The sequence below is a fragment of the Bubalus kerabau genome, chromosome 5, assembly GCF_029407905.1.
Source record: "Bubalus kerabau isolate K-KA32 ecotype Philippines breed swamp buffalo chromosome 5, PCC_UOA_SB_1v2, whole genome shotgun sequence".
Lineage (NCBI taxonomy): Eukaryota > Metazoa > Chordata > Mammalia > Artiodactyla > Bovidae > Bubalus > Bubalus kerabau.
Genome location: NC_073628.1, coordinates 35,153,681 through 35,176,096, shown reverse-complemented (window position 1 = coordinate 35,176,096; position 22,416 = coordinate 35,153,681). Strand labels below are relative to the sequence as shown.

Here is a 22,416-nt window from a genome sequence, read left to right as displayed (position 1 = left end):
CTGCACTTAGCAGTTATCATCGAAGCCTGATAACTCTCAGGTAGAGCTCATCATAAGGTCCAAAGTGAGTGGATGTATCAGGGTATTTTCAGTTGCCAGAAGCAAAAACACTCTCAGGGCACCTCAAGGAAAGGCAGGTGTGGTGGTGAAGTAGCTTCAAAAAGCTTCACATGGCCTGGGACTAAAACAGGCTCTGAGACGCGGTAGGGAGGCCAGGCTGCTCCCCAGCCCCGTCCTGCTCTCCCCGGGGACAGAGCAGACTCATGCCTGGCTCTGAACTCCCACTCTGTTTACCTCTCCCAGCCAACAGGCTGGCTTCCTCTGATCACCCAGGACTGCTGCTTCTGATCATGGGCTCCCCCCTGACCAGGAAAACCTCCCCAGCCTCTCTCTTCCGATCATGTCTTTTGGCTTCCACTCTCATCACCAGCTGCTGTATTCCCCGGGCAGATTTGATTTCAAATACTAGAATGGGAATCTATTCGGCCAGAACCTCTGTGCAGCAGCCCATGTCTGAGAGCACTGAGCAGCCTGTGAAAATGACTCTCCTTGGGTTCCAGCCATGGCCAGTCATCTGGTCTACCTGTGCCTACAGCCCAGGCAGGAACTAGGGGCAGAGCATGGCTCCTCAAGAGGAGGCATGGATGAAGGATGGATAAATCTATAAAGGAAGAAAACATGGATCCACACACGAGGGTATGCACCTCTCCTTGAAAGGTCCTTGTGCTCTTGAACAGCGTGGCACTGGGCAGTCTCATCACTGCTTGCCATGTGTCTCGCTGGCCTCCCTGCCATATGCTCACAGAGCCTGGCAGTAGACTACGCATGGGCCGAGTTCCCTGGGAAAGGCAGCGGGCCATCTACAGGCCCTGGTATCTGGGAAGGCTCCTGCCAACAGCCCGGGGGCCAGAGGTGGGAGCTCTTAGCCAGAGGCAGCCAGTGAGGCATCTGCTCTGTGCTCCCACCCCTGGGCCCTCCTTCCTCAGTGACTCGCTGGAGACGCCTCTCACATGGTAGATTAAAATGTGAAGCTAGTTATTTGAGGACACAGCAGAGAGGTTTAAAAACATGAGGTCTGCTCTTAAAAGAGCAAACTTCCTTTCCCTCCCTCAGGCCATAAACATCATGATGATGATTCATTTTCTCATCTTTTTCATCTGTTAGTGTAGTTGTCTAAATACTGACGATTTGATTTGATTCATTAGATCACAGGATGTTTGACCTGAAAGATCATATAAGTCATCCACTGTGCTGGGTAACTTCCTAAGCCAGAGGAGATGCTCAATAAATTTTGCTGAATAAATTTAATGAATTTTGTAGATGAAAAGAAAGTTGCTGAGAGTAAAAGGGTCTTGGCTAAGGTTGCCTGAGAAGCTGCTGGCAGGGGTAGGACTAGAACCCAAGTTTCTTTGTCTTTTTTTTTTTTTTTGTATAGTTGGTTTACACTGTTTTGTTAACTTCAGGTGTACAGTCAAGTGATTTAGCTATACATATGTGTGTTTGTGTATATACATGTATCTATATGCTTTTTCAGATTCTTTTTCATTATAGGTTTTTCCAAGATACTGAATGCAGTTCTCTGTGCTATACAGTAGATCCTTGTTAAAAGTTTAGCTGTTTTATGTATAGTAGTTTCTATCTGCTAGTCTCAAACTCCTAATTTATCCCTCCCTTTGGTAACCATTAATTTGTTTCCTATGTCTGTGAGTTTATTTCTTTTCTAAAAAAAATTTTTGGAGTATAGTTGATTTACAATGTTGTATTAGTTTCTGCTATATAGCAGATCTGCTATATAGCAAAGTAAATCAGTGAGATATATATATGCTGCTGCTGCTGCTAAGTCACTTCAGTCGTGTCTAACTCTGTGCGACCCCATAGACGGCAGCCCACCAGGCTCCCCTGTCCCTGGGATTCTCCAGGCAAGAACACTGGAGTGGGTTGCCATTTCCTTCTCCAATGTGTGAAAGTGAAAGTCGCTCAGTCGTGTCCGACTCTTAGCGACCCCATGGGCTGCAGCTCACCAGGCTCCTCCATCCATGGGATTTTCCAGGCAAGAGTACTGGAGTGGGGTGCCATTGCCTTCTCTGAAGATATATATATATATATGTGTGTGTATATATATATATACCTCCACTCTTTTTTAGATTCTTTTCATATATATATACACACACACACACACACACACACACACATCCACTCTTTTTTAGATTCTTTTCCTATTAGGTCATTACAGAGTATTGAGAAGAGTTCTCTGTGCTACACAGTAGGTCCTTATTAGTTATGTATTTTATATTTAGTAGTGTGTATACATCAATCACAATCTCCCAAGTTATCCTTTCCCCCCTTCCCCCCCCAGTAACCATAAGGTTGTTTTCTACATCTGTGACTCTGTTTCTGTTTTGTAAATAAGCTTATTGGTACCATTTTTTAGATACCACATGTAAGTGATATCATATAACAATTGTTTTTCTCTGTCTGACTTACCTCGTTCTGTGTAGCAATCTCTAGGTCCATCCATGTTGCTGCAAATGGCATTGTTTCATTCTTTTTAATGGCTAAGTAATATTCCATTGTACATGTGAACCACATCGTCTTCATCCGTCCTTCTGTTGATGGACATTTAGGTTCCTTTCATACGTGAGTCTGTTTCTGTTTTGTAAATAGAGAACCCAAATTTCTTGACCCAATCCATGCATGTTCCCTTACTCCATGACTCATAGCATCATGAAATTTTGGATTTGGAAGATATCATATGGTCTGTCTTAATCTCCCTGCAATATCCCTGTCATGCATTTGCCCCCTCCCTCAGTACATCAGTGACTGAAAATGTGTGACCTTATAGCTCACCTAGTCTATTCATTTGGTCATTCAACTAACGTTCATTTAACACGTGCTATGAGTCAAGGATGGTACTATTTACTGGAGATTCAGATAAATAACACATTTCCTGCCCTCAAAAGCTTACAATATTTGGGCAGATACATACACAGCAATAGAATATAACCCAACAGCGTAAGTGGTGTTCTCTATTGGCTCTTGTATTGAACCAACTCCATTTCCCAAGGACTATAGTCCTCACTATACTGATTTACTGAACATGGCCCCACCCATCAGAACAAGACCCAGTTTCCCCCTCAGTCAGTCCTTCCATCAGGAAGCTTCCATTAGCCTCTTATCCTTCTCCATCAGAGGGCAGACAGACTGAAAACCACAATCACAGAAAACTAACCAATCTGATCACATGGACCACAGCCTTGTCTAACTCAATGAAACTATGAACCATGCCAAGTAGGGCCACCCAAGACGAATGGGTCATGGTGGAGAATTCTGACAAAATGTGGTCCACTGGAGAAGGGAATGGCAAACCATTTCAGTATTCTTGCCTTGAGAACACTGTGAACAGTATGAAAAGGCAAAAAGATAGGATACTGAAAGGGGAACTCCCCAGGTCAGCAGGTGCCCAATATGCTACTGGAGATCAGTGGAGAAATAACTCCAGAAAGAACGAAGAGATGGAGCCAAAGCAAAAACAACACCCAGTTGTGGATGTGCCTGGTGATGGAAGTAAAGTACAATGCTGTAAAGAGCAATATTACATAGGAACCTGGAATGTTAGGCCCATGAATCAAGGCAAATTGGAAGCGGTCAGACAGGAAATAGCAAGAGTGAACATCGAAATTTTAGGACTGAGCGAACTAAAATGGACTGCAGTGGGTGAATTTAACTCAGATGACCATCATATCTACTACTGTAGGCAAGAACCCCTTAGAAGAAATAGAGCAGCCATCATACTCAACAAAAGAGTCCGAAATGCAGTACTTGGATGCAATCTCAAGATCTCTGTTTGTTTCCAAGGCAAACCATTCAATATCACAGTAATCTAAGTCTATGCCCTGGCCAGTAATGCTGAAGTTGAAAGGTTCTATGAAAACCTACAAGACCTTCTAGAACTAACACCCAAAAAAGACGTCCTTTTCAGCAAAAGTAGGAAGTCAAGAAACACCTGGAGTAACAGGCAAATTTGGCCCTGGAGTACAGAAGGAAGAAGGGCAAAGGCTAATAGAGTTTTGCCAAGAGAACACACTGGTCATAACAAACACCCTCTTCCAACAACACAAAAGACTCTACACATGGACATCACCAGATGGTCAATACCAAAATCAAATTGGTTACATCTTTGCAGTCAAAGATGGAGAAGCTCTACACAGTCAGCAAAAACAAGACTGGGAGCTGACTCTGGCTCAGATCATGAACTCCTTATTGCCAAATTCAGACTTAAATTGAAGAAAGTAGGAAAAACCACTAGACCATTCAGGTATGACCTAAGTCAAATCCCTTATGATTATACAGTGGAAGTGAGAAATCGATTCAAGGGATTAGATATGATAGACAGAGTGCCTGAAGAACTATGGATGGGGGTTTATGACATTGTACAGAGAACAGGGATCAAGACCATTCCCAAGAAAAATAAATGTGAAAAAGCAAAATGGTTGTCTGAGGAGGCCTTATAAATAGCTGTGAAAAGAAGAGAAGCGAAAAGCAAAGGGGAAAAGGAAAGATATACTGAATTGAATGCAGAGTGCCAAAGAATAGCAAGGAGAGAGAAGAAAACCTTCTTCAGTGATGAGTGCAAAGAAATAGAGGAAAACAATAGAATGGGAAATGCTGAAAATTAGAGATACCAAGGGAACATTTCATGCAAAAATGGGCACAATGACAGAAATGGTATGGACCAAACAAAAGCAGAAGATATTAAGAGGAGATGGCCAGAATACACAGAAGAACTGTACAAAAAAGATCTTCATGACCCAGATAATCACGATGGTGTGATCACTCACCTAGAGCCAGACATCCTGGAGTGTGAAGTCAAGTGGGCTTTAGGAAGCATCACTATGAACAAAGCTAGTGGAGGTGATAGAAATCCAGTTGAGCTATTTCAAATCCTAAAAGATGATGCTGTGAAAGTGCTGCCCTCAATATGCCAGCAAATTTGGAAAACTCAGCAGTGGCCACAGGACTGGAAAAGGCCAGTTTTCATTCCAATCCCAAAGAAAGGCAATGCCAAAGAATGCTCAAACTACCGCACAATTGCACTCATCTCACATGCTAGTAAAGTAATGCTCAAAATTCTCCAAGCCAGGCTTCAGTAGTACATGAACCGTGAACTTCCAGATGTTCAAGCTGGTTCTAGAAAAGGCAGAGGAACCAGAGATCTAATTGCCAACATCCGCTGGATCATTGAAAAAGCAAGAGAGTTCCAGACAAACATCTATTTCTGCTTTATTGACTATGCCAAAGCCTTTGACTGTGTGGATCATGACAAACTGTGGAAAATTCTGAAAGAGATGGAATACCTGAAAATAAGAGGTACCATGGGAACATTTCATGCAAAGATGGGCACAATGACAGAAATGGTATGGACCAAACAGAAGCAGAAGATATTAAGAGGAGGTGGCCAGAATACACAGAAGAACTGTACAAAAAAGATCTTCATGACCCAGATAATCATGATGGTGTGATCACTCACCTAGAGCCAGACATCCTGGAGTGGTACCAAAGGTACCTGACCTGCCTCCTGAGAAATCTGTATGTAGGTCAGTAAGCAACAGTTAGAACTGGACATAGAACAGCAGACTAGTTCCAAATAGGGAAAGGAGTACATCAAGGCTGTATATTGTCACCCTGCTTATTTAACTTCTATGCAGAGAACATCATGAGAAATGCTGGGCTGGATGAAGCACAAGCTGGAATCAAGATTTCTGGGAGAAGTATCAATAACCTCAGATATGCAGATGACACCACCCTTATGGCAGAAAGTGAAGAAGAGCCTCTTGATGAAAGTGAAAGAGGAGAGTGAAAAAGTTGGCTTAAAACTCAACGTTCAGAAAACTAAGATCATGGCATCTTGTCCCATCACTTCATGGCAAATAGATGGGAAAACAGTGGAAACAGTGGCTGACTTTATTTTTTTGGTCTCCAAAATCACTGCAGATGGTGACTGCAGCCATGAAATTAAAAGATGCTTACTCCTTGGAAGAAAGGTTATGACCAACCTAGACAGCATATTGAAAAGCAGAGACATTACTTTGCCAACAAAGGTCTGTCTAGTTAAAGCTATGATTTTTCCAGTGGTCATGTATGGATTTGAGAGTTAGACTGTAAAGAAAGCTGAGTGCCAAAGAATTGATGCTTTTGAACTGTGGTGTTGGAGAACACTCTTGAGAGTACCTGGACTGCAAGGAGATCCAACCAGTCCATCCTAAAGGAGATTAGTCCTGGGTGTTCATTGGAAGGACTGATGCTGAAGCTGAAACTCCAATACTTTGGCCACCTGATGAGAAGAGCTGACTCATTGGAAAAGACCCTGATGCTGGGAAAGATTGAAGGCCGGAGGAGAAGGGCACGACAGAGGATGAGGTGGTTGGATGGCATCACCAATCTAATGGACATGAGTTTGAGTAGGCTCTGGGAGTTGGTGATGGACAGGGAGGCCTGACGTGCTGCTGCCCATGGGGTTGCACAGAGTCAGATATGATGGAGCAACTGAACTGAACTGATAATCCTCAGGTACTGGACCTCTGCCAAGTTATTAAGGCTACAAAACAAAAGGTTAATCTTTATTTCACATAAAAGTGCTTTAGGTATTTTTAAGCAGGATTCATACTCCCTTAGTCAGCTGAACTACCAATTCCCTCAAGAATTCTTTATTTGAAATGTGATTTGAAGTTCTCTTAACCCCCTGGTTGCTCTTCAGTGGACATGCTCCAGCTATTGCTCTCTTCAATGTCCTTCTAGATTCGAACAACTGGGCTCCATATACGGACTGAGGGTGCAATGCAAAGTTGAACTTCTGTCACTCCCTGCATTCTTCTAGGCATTGCACATCTAAAAATTAGAGCAAGGAAACAGTAGTTGCCTTGGCCACCAACTGTTCTATTGAGTCTGACTGTCGTGCCATGCCCGTGACCCTGACCTCTTTCCTCCACTTCCCCCTTGCACTCTGCTCAGCTGCTCAATACAACTAACGTTACTGAGGACTCGCTTTGGGTGTCACACTCATCAGCCTCTTTGGAGAACTAGACATATTGCTTGTCTTCAAGGAACTCAGTCTCATTGGTGAAATTTGATTTGCCTCCCAAGAAATAATTAATAAAGAATGTAATCAAGGGAACAATCTTTCCCCTAGACCCTCCTTGGAGCTGCTAATAATAGCAGTTGGTAGACTTCTGGGTAGGATTGAAAGCAGATCTCCCCGTTCAAATGCCAGTGCAGAACTGGCTTCAAGCCCAGCCTATCAGGACCTTTGTCAAATGTTTGTCATTGCCTTGACCTTGACTGCTGCAGACTGAAGCCTTTGAGTTCCATCATCTGCAAAGAAAGCTGGGACACCTACAGAGAGTGATGTCTCCAAGGCCCATGGAACAGCCTTCCAGCACCTGGCACCTGCCCAGTTCCAGTCTGGAGTGTTCAGGGAGAAAGGTTCACTCCGATATTGGCATGAGCTGGCCTGTGTTTGGGCTTCTGGGAGACAGCAGGTTTAATTTGTTTTGACAGTCCTTTTCCCCAGGAGGAAATTTATCCAAACAGCCTGCCTTCATCACATTCAGCACATTGCCTGTCTGCTTTCCTGTTTTTCCTATGGGGAGTTTTTGTGTGTTTTGTGTGTGTGTGTGTGTGTGTGTTTACCCCCAAGAACCCACGTTGCCTTCTTTGGATTCATTAGACCAAGTCCGTGTGTTGCTTTGGTTCAGAAACAGAAGACATGTGTGACCCTCCCTTAAAACCAAAATACCAACTCTGCCAAGTGCTGGGCAAACCTCTTTACATGCACAGTGTTACACTGTTTGCTGTTCAGACTAACCCTCTGAGGTGGGTGCTATTATTAACCGCATTTCACAGATGGAAACGTGTTTAGAGACAACTTTGCCAAAGGGCTTCTAACTAGTATGGCACATGTGTACCCAGTAAGTCTCTTCAGTCGTGTGTGACTCTTTACGACCCTAAGCACTGTAGCCCGCCAGGCTCCTCTGTCCATGGGATTCTCCAGGCAAGAATAGTGGAGTAGGTTGCTGTGCCCTCCTCCAGGGGATCTTCCTGACCCAGGGATTGAACCCAGGTCTCTTCACTTCTCCTGCATTGGCAGGTGGGTTCTTTACCACTAGTGCCACTTGGGAAGCCCAACTAGTATGGTACCAGAGCCCATACTTATGGTCCAGGCCACCTACCATAAACTTTGACTTCAGACAAAACTTGATTCACCTACTAGATTCACCCTTGTAGCTCTGTGACTTTAGCTCTTGGTCTCCATCTCAGACTGTGAAATGGTGGCAAAGGTACCAATTTCTCATAATTATAAGGAATAAATTAGAATATATGAGAGACCTTTCCCAGTTCCATGAGAGAGAATGAGAGGGTCTCTATTAGAGTAACTGTAGAATTAACACTCCGCCTGTACTATCTAGTTTTTTTTCCCTTTTTTTGGTTGTCAATAATAAATCCAACCCCTCTTCAGGATCAAAGAGGATGTAATAGATGGAACTTGGAGTATATATTTCACCAGCTGTAGTCAAGTGATGTATTCAGTCATCCAGTTGGGTGTTCTGTAGTCTACATTCCCTCCCTCTTGCCTGAAGCATTAGCATCCAAACTCCTAAGGAGAAGGAGGCATCAGAGAATACACCTCTCTTGGGCAGTAGGTGGACCTTGGCTCTTTAGACAAGTGCTTTCAAAGAGTTGCCAACATCCACTTTTACAACCTCAGCAGAGACAAGAGAAGCAGAGGAAGGAGCTGCAGGCGACAAGGGTGGCCTTCTGTTAGCTGGGACATATCCCAGGTGAACAATGCATGGAGGAGGTGCTGGGCGGGAGGGATAAGTGCTGGGTGAGCAGAAGAGCGAGACAAGGATGGCTAGTGGGCTCTGACCTTGTTCACAGCTGGTTCCTTCTGTCTTTGGTGCTGGGGTCCAGCCTCAGGCCCCAGTCACTGCAAGCAAGCCAATGAAGGAGACAGGCCTCCTCTCCTCTCCCCTCCATTCCCCCTGTGAAACAGCAGGGCGTTAGGCCGCCCAGTAGCCCTCTGACAGGCAGGATGTTCCCCTGTGGTCTCCCCTTGTTTCCTACAAAATCAGGCTCCCGGATTTCAAAAGAGAAAAGCAGGACAAGTGGCAACTGAAGGCAGGCTTTCCCAGGCATCAGTCTTGGACTCGGGAGACATACTCACCAACTGTGATCATCTTTCACCTTGACATGGCGATGCTACTGGATTATCCATGGAAAAGGGAGGTGAACAGACAAAATGAGGCACCGCTGTGGGCTCACTGAGGCCTCTGTGTTTTCCCATTTCCTGTGTTTTCTCCAGGAAGGAGCATCGTTGTCTTTTTGTCCTTCTGCAAAGGCCCCTTTGTATTTTGTGCAATATTTTGTTCAACATTCAGAGAGCACACCCACTCAGAACACATGTCCAGAGAACAAGCTCAGGAAGCATTTAAACTCTGAATTCCAGTATTGATGGAAGGAAAAACAAGTTCCTGAAAATCACATTTCTAGCAGAACCCACTGTTGTGATAGAAAAGCAAAAGCTAAGAGAAAGCTCCCTGTTCTCCAACATACCATCTACTGAATTATGAAAATCAGTTATGTACAGGCAGCTGAACTTTTAATTCAGATCTGAGCAGACCTAAGGTACACCTTCTGCTACATGAAGGCCACTGCAGCTTAAACATGAGCAAAGCAGGAAGGGACTGTAGGGGGGAAAAACTCACCAGACACTAATTGGAAACATAGCAACATGTTTATGCAATAAAGTTCACACTTCTCCCAAGCCAGTGGGTATCACTTCTGCACTAGCGTTTAGCTTAGAGATATTTGGTCAATGGAGACTCATTATTTGTAGGATTCCAAGTGGACCCCAAGTAGTTGAAATCCTTCCAAGCAGAAGAAAGACTGTATACATAAACATTTCATCAAGGAGAAATAGTCTCCAAATGTCTCGCTTCTCCTTCCATGTTGCCATCGTAAAATTACTCCATGTCTCCTAAAACTCCTGCCTTTGCTGACACCAACAGCCTGCGGCAAGTTTTGTAGCAAACGGGCCTCTAGTCTGTCAGATTCAGCAACCAACACAATATTCAGTCACAGAAAATACACCTTTTCACTAGGAAGACATTTTGGATTTAACAGGTCTGTATCTTACAGACTTCATAAATCAAAATTTAGAAAGTCTGTGACCCTTACCTGCAACCAACCCCGTTAAAAACACAGCTGGGAATTATGGCCACGGTGTTGGGAGACACATGTTATACCACTGGGTTTGAGCAGACCTGGACCATAGGATTTTAGACCTGTGAGGGATCTCTGAGATCATCTAGCTGAATTCTTTCAGGGACAGCAGCAAACGTTCATTGAGGCCCTTCTTTGGAAACCAGGGCAAGTGCATAGGTGAATAAACTCGGCTTCTGTCCTCAAGAAGTACACAGTCAACCATGTAGGCTGCCTGGTCCTTCAACAGGAGCGACAGAAAAAGTCCCAGGAGTACCTTAGCCTGTTTAAGAAATGAGGAAGACTTGTCCAAGGAAGTGACATTTGAGTTGGATTTGAGTAGGAGTCGGAGTCGCCCAGCAGGGGAGAATGGGAAGAGCAAGTGCAAGGATGAGGACACAGGTGCAGGAAGATCAAGGGACATGACCAAGGTCCCGGAGCCCTTCCGTAGTGGAACAAGAGGTGGAAGCAGGCCTTTGGCTTCTCTGTCCTTTATTCCTTCTGCAAGACTGCAGATGGAGCTCACCCTCAAATTGTACCATTAGCCTGAAGCTTAAAACAATCTTGCCTTAAACTTTACTTAAGATTCTTATTTTTATTTATGTTTTTGTTTGTTTGACGGCACTGGGTGTTCATTGCTATGCATGGGCTTCTCACTGTGTTGACTTCCCTTGTTGCAGAGAACAGGTTCTACGTTGTGACATAGGTTCTAGAGAGTGTGAGCTCAGTAGTTGAGCACACAGGCTTGGTTGCCCCATAGCATGTGGAATCTTTCTGGACCGGGGATTGAACCCATGTCCCCTGCATTGGCAGGTGGATTCTTAACCACTGGACCACCAGGGAAGCCTCTCTTATTTTAAAAAGAATATTAAAGAGAAAACATCCTAAGTTATCCTTTATAAAAATAGTTTCTAAGAAGCCCCTCCTAACATAGAGGCTTTACAAACTTAAAGGCATGTAGATTCTTCCCACGTGGCGCTAGTACTAAAGAATCCACCAGCCAATATAGGAGATGCAAGAGACTTGGGTTCGGAAGAGCCCAACCCAAATGGAGGAGGAAATGACAGCCTACTTCATTGTTCATGCCTGGAGAATCCTGTGGCCCTACAGTGGGCTACAGTCCATGGGGTCGCAGAGTCAGACACAAGTGACTAAGCATTATTCTTCCAGGCAAAGCCAGTGGAGAGCTGAGATGCTCAGGGCTCTGGCTTGTGACTCTTGCTCTGCTGGGTCCCAAATGGCTTCCGAATCCTTAAATTAAGAATACAGACTAGATTAGACCCTCTTGTTCTTAACTCTGTGTTGGTGTAGTATGCTGTTCATATTATCAGAGGGACAGCAAGTGAAGGAAATTTCCCACTCATTTGCACATTTGAGCCCCTTTTCAGTCATTTCCAAGTTGGTAATGGCAGACAACTGGGAAAAGACCTTTCTGGGAAACGCCCTGTGCCATGAGCGCCTCAACATCTCCCACCTTCCACTATCTACCTGTACTCAAGACATCCTGCACGCTTATCTCCTCCCAGAAGCCTTCCTCTGCTGGTTTTGCCCCATATCAGCTACTGTTGCATTGGTCCTAAGTGATTTCCTGGTGATTTAAGACTTGCTGCCCTTGTCAGGATGTCTTTTCTGCACAGAAGCTTATAGAATTTTAGAACAGGAAACAGTCCTGGGAATCATCTCTGCTATCGCCTTCATTTCACATATGAGGAAGATGAGGCCCAGAAATGGTGGGTGGGGAGGAAGTTGCTTTAGATTCCCAACATGATTCTGGAAAAATGGGCCCCAGAATCAGGTCTCCCTAGATCCCTTCAAGCTCTGAAAGTCCTAGAATTCACTGCCTTCCAACTGTTTGGTCCTTTGTTGTCATCAAGACTGGCCTCACTGAGTCACAGATCTGCCTCGTTCATTCCTGGTTGTGGCTGAGAAGTTCCTTCAAGGTCCAGATGACACAGCATCATTAAGGAAAACCAGGCTTGGGGTCCAAAGGCCTAGATTCAGATTCTGCATCCATTAATTAGTATCTCTTGAGGCCTTCAGCAAGTCCCTTCATCTCTTTGTCAGCCTCCTCGTGGTGTTGTTGCTGTTTGTAAAGTAGGAATATCGATATACTTGAAGATTTGGTGGCAGCAAGATGAACTAAGCTTTGTGGAAACAGGTGGCACAAAGAAGCCATTCAAAATACAGTGGCTTCTTCCTTTATGCCATATCTAGCGTGATTGAGAAACGGGCTAATCCAAATAAACAGATTTTCTATATAGCATGTATACTAACTGGAGCTACAAACCATTGATTAGTTTTTTTTACTAAAAGCTTCCTGCAATGAAGCCTGTATTTCCTTGACATGTCACACAGATGATACCAAATGTACCAGGATGCGTTAGAGAATGGAGCAGCCCTGCAGAAAGTGGGCACTGATTGCAGATACCAGGGATACAGGGAGGGCACAGGGGGTGTGAAGGAAAATCCCGATGCCTTTTGAAGGAGCTTGGCTCTTTTCATTTCGGCAAATGGGGGGCAGGGGGCACTGAAGAGTTTTTAGGAAGAGGACAGGCTGAGATCTGTTTCAGAGAGGTGGCTCAGGCTGCTGGGTGGTGAATGAATCAGGGTGGGAGGAGGAGGCCAGCCGTGAGGCTGTTGTGTTACCCCCGTGAGAGATGGTGGCGTCTGGACTGAGAGATGGAGAATCAGAGGTGGGAAGAGACCGATTTACAAATCCCCAGTAGCTTTGTGGAAAAAAAAAACAAACTGGATTCACAGATTATCAGCCCATTATGTGAAAAATATAAACCACAAAAAAGTGTCAAGACCATAGGTATCACCCATCACCCAGCCTCCAAAGATAACCTCTAACGGGTTAAACCATGCATTTGCTCCCAGTGTTTTTAGCCGAAAAATTTCTCTGCATTTGTAGATACAAATTTGATTTATAAAAAATTAGTTTAGGGACACATTTCCCCAAACACATCTCTTAATGTCAGCTGAGATGCACCTCTGCAAGAGTAAACAGAACATACATTTTTAACTTGATTGACTCCTTTCAGTGACTGCGTCAAAAGCACTCAAATGTGTGGGTCGTGGTTAACCCGAGGCTGGATTCCCGGGCCCTCTGTTTGGGTAAAGAAGCCTCTGTTTGCAGTTCTGTTTCTCTTTTCTCCCACAGAGTCGGTGGATAATTGCCCCAGCAACTGCTATGGCAATGGCGACTGCATCTCTGGGACTTGCCACTGCTTCCTGGGCTTCCTGGGCCCTGACTGCGGCCGAGGTGAGAGCCCTGCCCCACCCTCTGGGCCTGCGGGTCCCAATCCTCAGGGCAAAGGCAGAAATCCCAGCCAGCTCCCACCTCTCGCGAGAAGCGCTCCCAGGGGCCGGTCCAGCAGAGACCTGCGGGGAAGGTCTGCCGGCAGAGCCCTGTCCCAGTCGTGTTATCCACGGCGCATGCCCGGGGAGGTCAGGAGGGAAGGGCAGCCACAGGGAACCCCGTGTCCACTGTAGGAGCAAGAGGGGTGGCCACGGGGTCCTTTGAAAAAGTAGATTTCCCCTTGGAGGACCAATCAGCGTTTGCCAAGCGTCTTTGACGTGCATCTCCAGCAAATGTGGTTTGTCTCTGGCCTTGGGGAGGGCCCGAGCTGCTGCTCCCTTGCTGTCTTATTACAACGCAAGCGGGGTATTGGCAGAGACCGCCGAGGGGAGGGACTGGGAGGCGAGACCTCCCTTCACACGGGACCCTAATGCTGCCTCCTCTTCAGGCATGTACGATGCTAATGGTAACCACTGTGGGGAGCGTTTAAAGGCTGCCTGTGATTTGCCTGAGCATTCAGGTTTCCTTTCTATCCTGGAAGAATTAACAAGAAAAATGCTACCGGATGATCGGTGGTCCTGAGAATTTGGCACTCTTCTTGGGGAAAGGAAAAGTCCCCTTCCTTTGGTTTCTCCACCTCTTGCCTCATCCCACAGGTGTTTGCTTAGCGCCCTTTAGGACTTGGTCCTGTGCTGGACACCAAGGTTGCAACACTGAGCAAGACTCAAGCCCAGGACCTCTCAGTCGGGGAGAGTGACAGAGAAACAGATGATGATCACAAAGCAGTCAGTGACGGGTGAAGCAGGCTAGAGCAAGTTAGATGCAGAAACATCTGTCAGCGTGGAAGGGTCCTAGCTTGGGTGGAATGAGGAATAGGAAAGGCTCTCCAGGTGAAGTGACATTGGAACAGAGACCAGATCCTTGAGTTTCTTCATCAGCGGAAGGCAGAGATGGCTTTCCAAGCTGAGGACACAGCGCCCTCCAAATGCCATGCCGTGATGCTGCGCTGGGGCTTCTGCTTATTCTTCCTAACATGAAACAGCATAGACTCAGGCTGACACAGCAGAGCCAGCAGACCTGAGGAAGCATAGTGATTACCTGCTGAGTGCTTTAAAAAGGAAGGAGGCCAGGTGGGAGCCGGGGGAAGGTGGCACAGAGAGAAAATGAGGCATTCCTCCTAATATGAATTACTGTCTCATCCCATATGCACTTAAAGTTAAGAGTCGTGTGTAAAGCAGCCTTATTGTATCTCGGTAAGGCTGTCGGTACTTAGAGCACAATGCAACGTAATTTATTTTTATATAGTGTCCTTCGTACAGATGATCACAAAACCTTTTACGCTAAGTGGCAGAGTAGAAAGATAATACTTTAAAGAGCCACATTGGGCTCAGCTATTCTCTTATTGGAGCAATGGCATGTGGGGCTTGAGTGGAGGCCGGAAAGACAGGGAAAGCTGGAGAGTGGCTGGGTTAAAGATGACACGAAGTGGTCCAGCACGTGAGGATGGAGGAAGCGAAACACAGCGCTACTAGGAGGAGAGTCCTGCTGGAGGGGTGCGGGGCGAGCAGCAGGCCAAGCTGTCTTTTGCAGCCAGCCCAAGGAACAGATTGAAGCCTCCTGTCTAAGGAGCCTGGCGGCCACCATGCAGTCACCAGTAATGAGGGGGACAGGAGAAAGCAACGTTCAGTGGGCCCCAGCTGTATTCTTTAGGCCCTGCACTCTATACTTTAACTGACAGTTCCAGACGTGTTTTAACTGGAATGAAGTAAAGCAAGAGAAGCAGACAGGTGGACACATATGGGAATTATGGCAAAGTACTTGAAGCCCGGGGTGGAAAGGGACAGACGGAGTATACCAGGGCGCACATCCACGCCAGGCTCCCGGCGCTGTCTCTGCAGCCTCCTGCCCCGTGCTCTGCAGCGGGAACGGCCAGTACATGAAGGGCCGGTGCCTGTGCCACAGCGGCTGGAAGGGCGCCGAGTGCGACGTGCCAACCAACCAGTGCATCGACGTGGCCTGCAGCCACCACGGCACCTGCATCGTGGGCACCTGCATCTGCAACCCCGGCTACAAGGGCGAGAACTGCGAGGAAGGTAGGACCCCAGGTGGGGTGGGGGGCAGCTCGGCTCCTGCCTGTGAGACAGAGACGGCTGGCGGGCCTCCCCGGGAGCAGAGGGAGCCTCCAGAGCAGGCCTGCGACCGCCACCCCCTCCCCGAGCCAGGACGTCACTGGCAGCAGTCACTAACTTAAAGGGAGAGGACAGGCCCCACTCAGGGAGGGGAAGAGAAGGGTGTGTATTGAGCACTAACCGTGTGTGAGGTTCTGGGCCAGAAGCCTGGTGTCATTTAACTTCCAGCACTGTAGGTGCTGAAAGTGAAAGCTCAGTCGTATCCAACTCTTTGCGACCCCATGGACTCTAGCCTACCAGGCTCCTCTGTCCATGGAATTCTCCAGGCAAGAATATTAGAGTAGGTTACCATTCCCTTCTTCAGGGGACCTTCCCGACCTGGGGATTGAACCCAGGTCTCTTGCATTGCAGGCAAATTCTTTTATCATCTGAGCCACCTAGGTGCTAGTGGTAAAAAAAAAAAAAAAAGAAAGAAAGAAAGAAAAACCTGCCTACCAATGCAGGAGACATAAGAGACACAGGTTTGCTCCCTGGGTTGGGAAGATCCCTTGAAAGAGGGCATGCCAACCCACACCAGTATTCTTGCCTAGAGAATCCAGTGGACAGAGGAGCTTGGCGGGCTACAGTCCATGGGTTCACAAAGAGTCAGACATGCATGACTGACTGACTGAGCATGCACACATGCCTACCAGGGACGGGTAATCATCTCGATTTTATAGTTGAGGAAAGTGAGACTCAGGGAGAAAAATGACCTGCCCAAGGTCCCACGGCTGGTGGACGGCAGAGCCAGATTGAGCCCAGTCTCTCTGGCTCCACAGTCTGAGGTCTTTCTCCTCCTTTTAAGCATCTCTGCTCTCCATTTCTGAATATGAGTCTCTTGTAGACCTCCAAAGGTTGCCTTCCATTGTCACACCCCTCTGCATGTGTGTATATGTATATGTGTGTGCATGTGTGTGTGGTCTTGTTTGTATCCCCTAGGTATTCATAGGCATGTCTCCCTCCTTCATAAAGTAAATACACGCCTGTACAGAACGAGGTTTAAAAGTTAACTGCTAACTCAACAGTGATGTCAGTTGTTCCCAGAAAACCTAACCTGGTGCGGTAAGCCGAACTGGTCTGTCTCGCAAATGAGAACCCTGAGGCCCGGGGAAGGGCATCAACACGCCCATGGTCATAGCATTACCTGATGGCAGGGCCAGAATTCAGCCCAGGTCTTCTCACCTCAAACCCTGTACTCTTTCCTCCTTACCACATGGGATTTCCCGATGAGAGGAGGGGTCTTACCACGAGCAATAGAGAGTAGCTGTCAGGAGTACACACTCTGGCGTTAGATGTGAGTTTGAGTCCTGGTTCTGCCACACTCACTAGCCTCAGACTCATCTGTAAAATGGGAATTCCTTTTCACAGAAGGTCATTGTGAGGACTGGATTAAATGACTCATGTGAAGCACATAGCTCAGTGTCTGACATATAGGAAATGCTCCCTGAACGTTAGCTCCTATATCATTAGCTGCTTTCTGGAGACAGCTGAAGCATGCTTCCTGTTTCACTCCATTCACGGTATCCAAGGCCTTTTGAAATGGATGGACCTTGAAACCGATGGGTGATGTTAATGGTCATAACCTCCCACTTTTTACTGTCTAGGGCCCTGGCACTTTCTCTAGTGGGTGCAAGAGGCTCCAGGGAGAACTGGTCTTCTAATCTACTGGGGATGTAATAAGTAGTCCCCTCTCAAAGCATCATTTCCCCTAAAATGAGAGAACATAATGGGCCTGTGTTAAAAGAACGGGGAGCAGGAAGGGATTAGTGTCTGGAAAGTATCCGTCTCCTCTGAGAGACAGGCTGTCTGCGCTCCCCAAGTGTGACTGGAGATCCTGATTCAGACCTATTAACTTTGATGTGGATTACCTCGGGCTGTCTGAGCTCAACCAGGGGCCTGGTTCCCTTGAACAAAGGCGTTGGCTTTCTCATCCTGATGACGCTGACCTTCGTCTGCTTCCCCTTTTCATTTTCATCCCTTGAGGCGAAGACGGCTGTGAAGGAAAGAGAAACCAAGAAGAGATCCCTCCTGAAACGTGGGGCCGTCCCACCCTGGGTCCCACTGTGTCATGTGGGTCAAGGAGGAGAAGTTGTCCTTCTCCTGATCAGCCAGCCCTGGGCAGCGCCCTGGAGGGCCAGGTCACTTACAGAGAGATAGAAATTGTTTAGCAATTTGATTTACATTACTGTTTGAAAAGAAGGGTTTTCAGTCCTGGTCTCTGTTCCGAGAAGGGCCATCTGGTCCTGATTCCTCTTATTTCTGTTTCTCTGCTGAAGCATCCTTGCAGACTCCTTGTGTTTCGAGTGGGGGTTTCCTGGGCCTTCGTCCGATCCCCCAATCCCCTGTCTGCTCTAATAGGTTTCACTGTGTTTATAAAACATCAGCTAACAAGCTGACTTCTTTCGCTCTCTCCTTCTTTCTTTTGAAGTTTATTGTCCCATTATTTTTTTTAAAAAAAAGCCTGAACTGCACCGAGAGGATGCTTCGAGGGGCCTGGGGGAAGGGCAGAGGGGCCCGACCTCGACATTTTACTGTGAAAAGTGAGCCGCTGTGTTTCGGGTCCTGAAGTGCCTCGGGTAGCTTGTGTGGCCACTGAAGCGTGGAACATTTGGGGAGAAGAGCTGTGTTTGTGGCCTGGCCACGCAAGCCCCATCATCTCATTAGTAGGCCAAGCATCTGCCAGAAATTTTGGCTTGAATGGCAAGCTCTGCAAAGGGGGAAACAAAATATGACTGCTTGGCTCCTCTTCTAAGAAGAAACTAAGTTAGACTGTCTTCTGCCCAGAGCCGAGCCCACCTCCCTTCCAGCTTCTCCCGTATTTCTTCATCTCCCCGACCCCAAGCCTGCTGATCTTCCCATGTTACACACAGCATCCTACCAAATAAATAGTATTGGGGAAACTATCCCAGTGTGATGGAGAGAGACCATTTTAATGCCATCCTAAGGTTCCCTCTTCCCTACAGACCCCAGACAGGGTGCACAGATGGACAGTCAACGGGGGACCTTCGGCAGAGGGTCACTGTGGCATAGATAACCACCCTGGCTTTGGGCCCGTGTTCTGGCAGGAACCTCAGTCAGTTCAGCCAAGGTTTCCTGGAGCCGCCATGCCCCCTCGGTGCAGGCCTCCTTAGAACTCCTTTGCACTGCTCCACACTTGCTTTGCCAAGCTGACCTCCCGAAGCAATGATTAATTGATGATGAATTGCCTGGAGGTAGCCCCTCATCAGTTCTTTCTGCTCTTTCTTCCCTGCCTGGACCAGCTTCTGAGAACTTCGGATTCACTTTGCTGGTTCCTGGGTCCCCATCAGACTTATTATGTCTGAGAAGCAGGACCGTGACGCCAAGGGCCTCTTGCTGAACTTGGCACCCTCTCGGCTTGCTCCAATATCAGTGCAGATTTATAGATTCAACCTCAAGGGCGCCTCAGAGACAGCTTCAACCCCACGCTGGGGTCCGGGCACTCACGGAAGGGGAAATACCTTTACAGGTCTCGGGATAGGAACTGCTGAGTCATTTCCCGTCAAACTGGAAAATTCTCTGGGTCTGGGGAATTATCCTAGCAGCCTAATGGGCCAGAATAATCCTTCTGAGGTCCTGGGATCTGAGGCAGATCATGAAAATTTATCACTGCTATTATTTTTATCATTTTTAATTAACAGAAACTGCAGCAGGTCATGTGTAAACCATTATTAAGTGGTGTCCAGAGACTGCAAGAGAAGGGATTCTTTGCCTTCCTGTGGCTTTATTAATTCTCCACTTTGCCCCTTTCTTTCATTGTTTCGTTTTCTTTTGATTTCTATTTTTAACCATTTTGTGTGCTTGTGTCTGTATTCATGCGTTACATGTATTTTGGAACCAGTAAGGTTGCAAAGGAAATAGCAAGAGATTTATACCAGGAAAGAATGCTTCAAATTTAAATTCCTCCACTTAACCACTATGTAATCTTGGACAAGTCATTTAACCTCTCGTGCTTCAGTTTCCTCATCGGTGACATGAGGGTAACAGTGGTATCTACCTCAAAAAGTTGTTGTTAGGGTTAAATCAGACAATGTATGCAAAAGGCTTAATAGCAAGATACAGCATAGAAGAGAGACTCAACACTAATTACTATTGTTCCTGTTGCTATTATTGTTGCTATGTTTTTAGTCCAGTGGTTGCTCCAGACCTTTGATTTTCTTACGTATCACTCAAGTAGTTACATTGAGTGCCTTTAAAAACCCAGTGAAAGAGCTTTCTTAATAAGCTAGCCCTCAAAATGAACAACCTGTTCCCAGAATGGTGCTCTTCGTAAAGTCTCTGCCCATGTGTGTCTGTGACTGTAATATACTCTGGCTAAGTTCCTGACTCTTGCGGAAAAGTCAGGTACATAGGATTATAAAATTTCACTTGATAGATGAAGTAAAAGCACATCTGAATTATATATGAGTGCTAACCACCATCTGCCCAAGTCATGCTACTGAATGTCCTGGTAGAGTGGACAGGTAAATTCTTTGAAACAGTTTACAGTTTATACTGTCCTTTCAAAGCCTCAGTATCATTTGGTCTTCATAGCAACCTGAGAGGTAGGTAATTTTACCAAACCTGCTTTATGCATGGAAGCCCAAAGCAGATATGTGACACAGCCATAGTCATAGACCCATTTCTGTTTGCCTTGTGACCTTTGACCTTAGGACTTCAGAGATCAAAGGCTACATTATTTCCTCTGCAGCATATGGCTTTCTCATGAGCCCTGTAAGGAAGAATCTGACTACATTCATAGAAGCAGCTCCATCAACACTCTTAACAACAGCTGCACAATGAGCCCCACCCCGCCCCGGGACCTCACTCTCCCCTTCCACTTGCAAAACAGATAGAATCCCCTCCCTCCCTCTAGTTCACGGGTGATCTAACAGCTTTTTGGTTGACTAGAGAACACGGACCAGCCGTTTGCCAATTCTGTCTCATCTCTACTTCTTTTTGCACTTTTCACGTGCACTGGAGCCACATGCTAAGTTAGCCCCTAATATGCCTCTTCTCCTTTTTTCTGTGAAATGCTTTGCGGAGGATTAATGGTCTCTGGTAACTTTGTGTAACTCCGCAACTAAAGCTTTGGTTTAGGAAAATTAGTCCCAGGGGCAGGGCTATCACTGGGTTCAGAATCAGACAGACCTGTCTTCAGATTCCGCTCTGGAAGTCCTCCTATAAATCATTTACCTCCCTGAGAAAACAGAACCTGATGAGATTTATGAAGCATTTCCTAGCACACTAGCAAAGAGCAGGTAACTCGCAATATTCTCCTCCCTCCTTCCGGGGTGGGGAGGTCTCTTGAGACCGCTTAGGCCTTGGACCCTAAGAGCCCTGTGGGGAGTTGCTTGGTTTGAGCTACGGCTTTGTAGTTCACCACCCCCCTGACTTGAGGAGAAGCTAAACACAGCCGCTGTATGTAATGTTGAATAATCATTGAAATGTTTGCCTGGATGCACTTCCAGACAAATATGTGTGTGGGAAGTGAGGCTTGAAAGTTTGTCTCAATCACCAGAATCTGGGGAAGATGACACAAGCTAAGGGAATTTAAGTGCAAAATAAATTCTCATTTAAATTAAGGAATTTATTTTAGTCCCACATTCAAAGAAATAAAACTGCATCGTAATGTGGCAAACACAAATAGTTTGTTCTCTGATGATGTTGCAAGTGCCTCCCTTGTGTTTGGCGGTATTCTAGGAGGCAGAGCTACAGAAGGGAAGGAAACAAAGTCTTTCTCTCTGTTGTTGCAGTTGTTAGGGACATATATGTCTTCCTCTCTGCACCCTCAAACCAAGAGGTGGGACTGTGTATCCGTATTTTACAGGCATGGGAACTGAGACTCGGGAGATAAACAGTTGGCCACTGGGTGGAGTCAAGAACCCGGGTCTACTGTTGCTCGAGTCATTTGCTTCACTGTTATCAAGTGTTATCAACACTTCCATGGACATCTGGGTCCTTCTCCTCGATCGTGTGAAGCTGCTCCAGTGCAAAGCATAGCAGTTTGTTTAAAGAAGCCTCCAGCCTGGTTGGTCCAGTACTCACTAGTGCTCTCTCCCCACGTGTCACAGTGGACTGCATGGACCCCACGTGTTCGGGCCGAGGCGTCTGCGTGAGAGGCGAGTGCCACTGCTCTGTGGGCTGGGGAGGCACCAACTGCGAGACGCCCAGGGCCACCTGCCTGGACCAGTGTTCGGGCCACGGAACCTTCCTCCCAGACACCGGGCTTTGCAGCTGTGACCCAAGCTGGACTGGACACGACTGTTCTATCGGTAAGTGTGGGGAGAATAAGGGAGCAGCATGGATGGAGGGGGAGGAGGTTTCCACTGTGACCTGTGCACCTTTCAGTCCTGTTCAGGGCCCTGACCCTGACCTTGGTCGTGCAGCAGGTGGTTACCCAAATCCCTGAATGCTTTCTTCTTCCTCTGAACTCCAGTCTCAATACCTCTACTCTTAGGTGAACAGAGGATTCGTCCATCATATCTTCACACCATTCCTTTCATAGTTATGGCCTTGAAAGTCAAAGCGTCTCCCCTTAACCATGTTAGTTACAGTAGATGCGATTCACTGACTTCTCACCTTCACATCACAGAGGCAAGGCCATAGGGAACGGTGTACCTCCCTGAGTCCTGCAGGGATGGGCCTTTGGTTTCACCTCTTCCCAGGTTGAAGTCTAGATTCAGTATAATA

General features: G+C 46.6%; 1 protein-coding gene across 1 annotated transcript in view; it reads left to right on the top strand.

Moving 5' to 3' along the window:
• TENM4 (teneurin transmembrane protein 4) overlaps nucleotides 1–22,416 on the top strand; it is a 440,205-nt gene that overhangs the window by 264,783 nt on the left and 153,006 nt on the right. Inside the window, exons 10-12 of the mRNA XM_055581442.1 lie at nucleotides 13,421–13,522; nucleotides 15,457–15,651; nucleotides 21,798–21,998. Coding sequence (XP_055437417.1) covers nucleotides 13,421–13,522; nucleotides 15,457–15,651; nucleotides 21,798–21,998 — 498 coding nt within the window. The remainder of the gene's footprint in view (nucleotides 1–13,420; nucleotides 13,523–15,456; nucleotides 15,652–21,797; nucleotides 21,999–22,416) is intronic.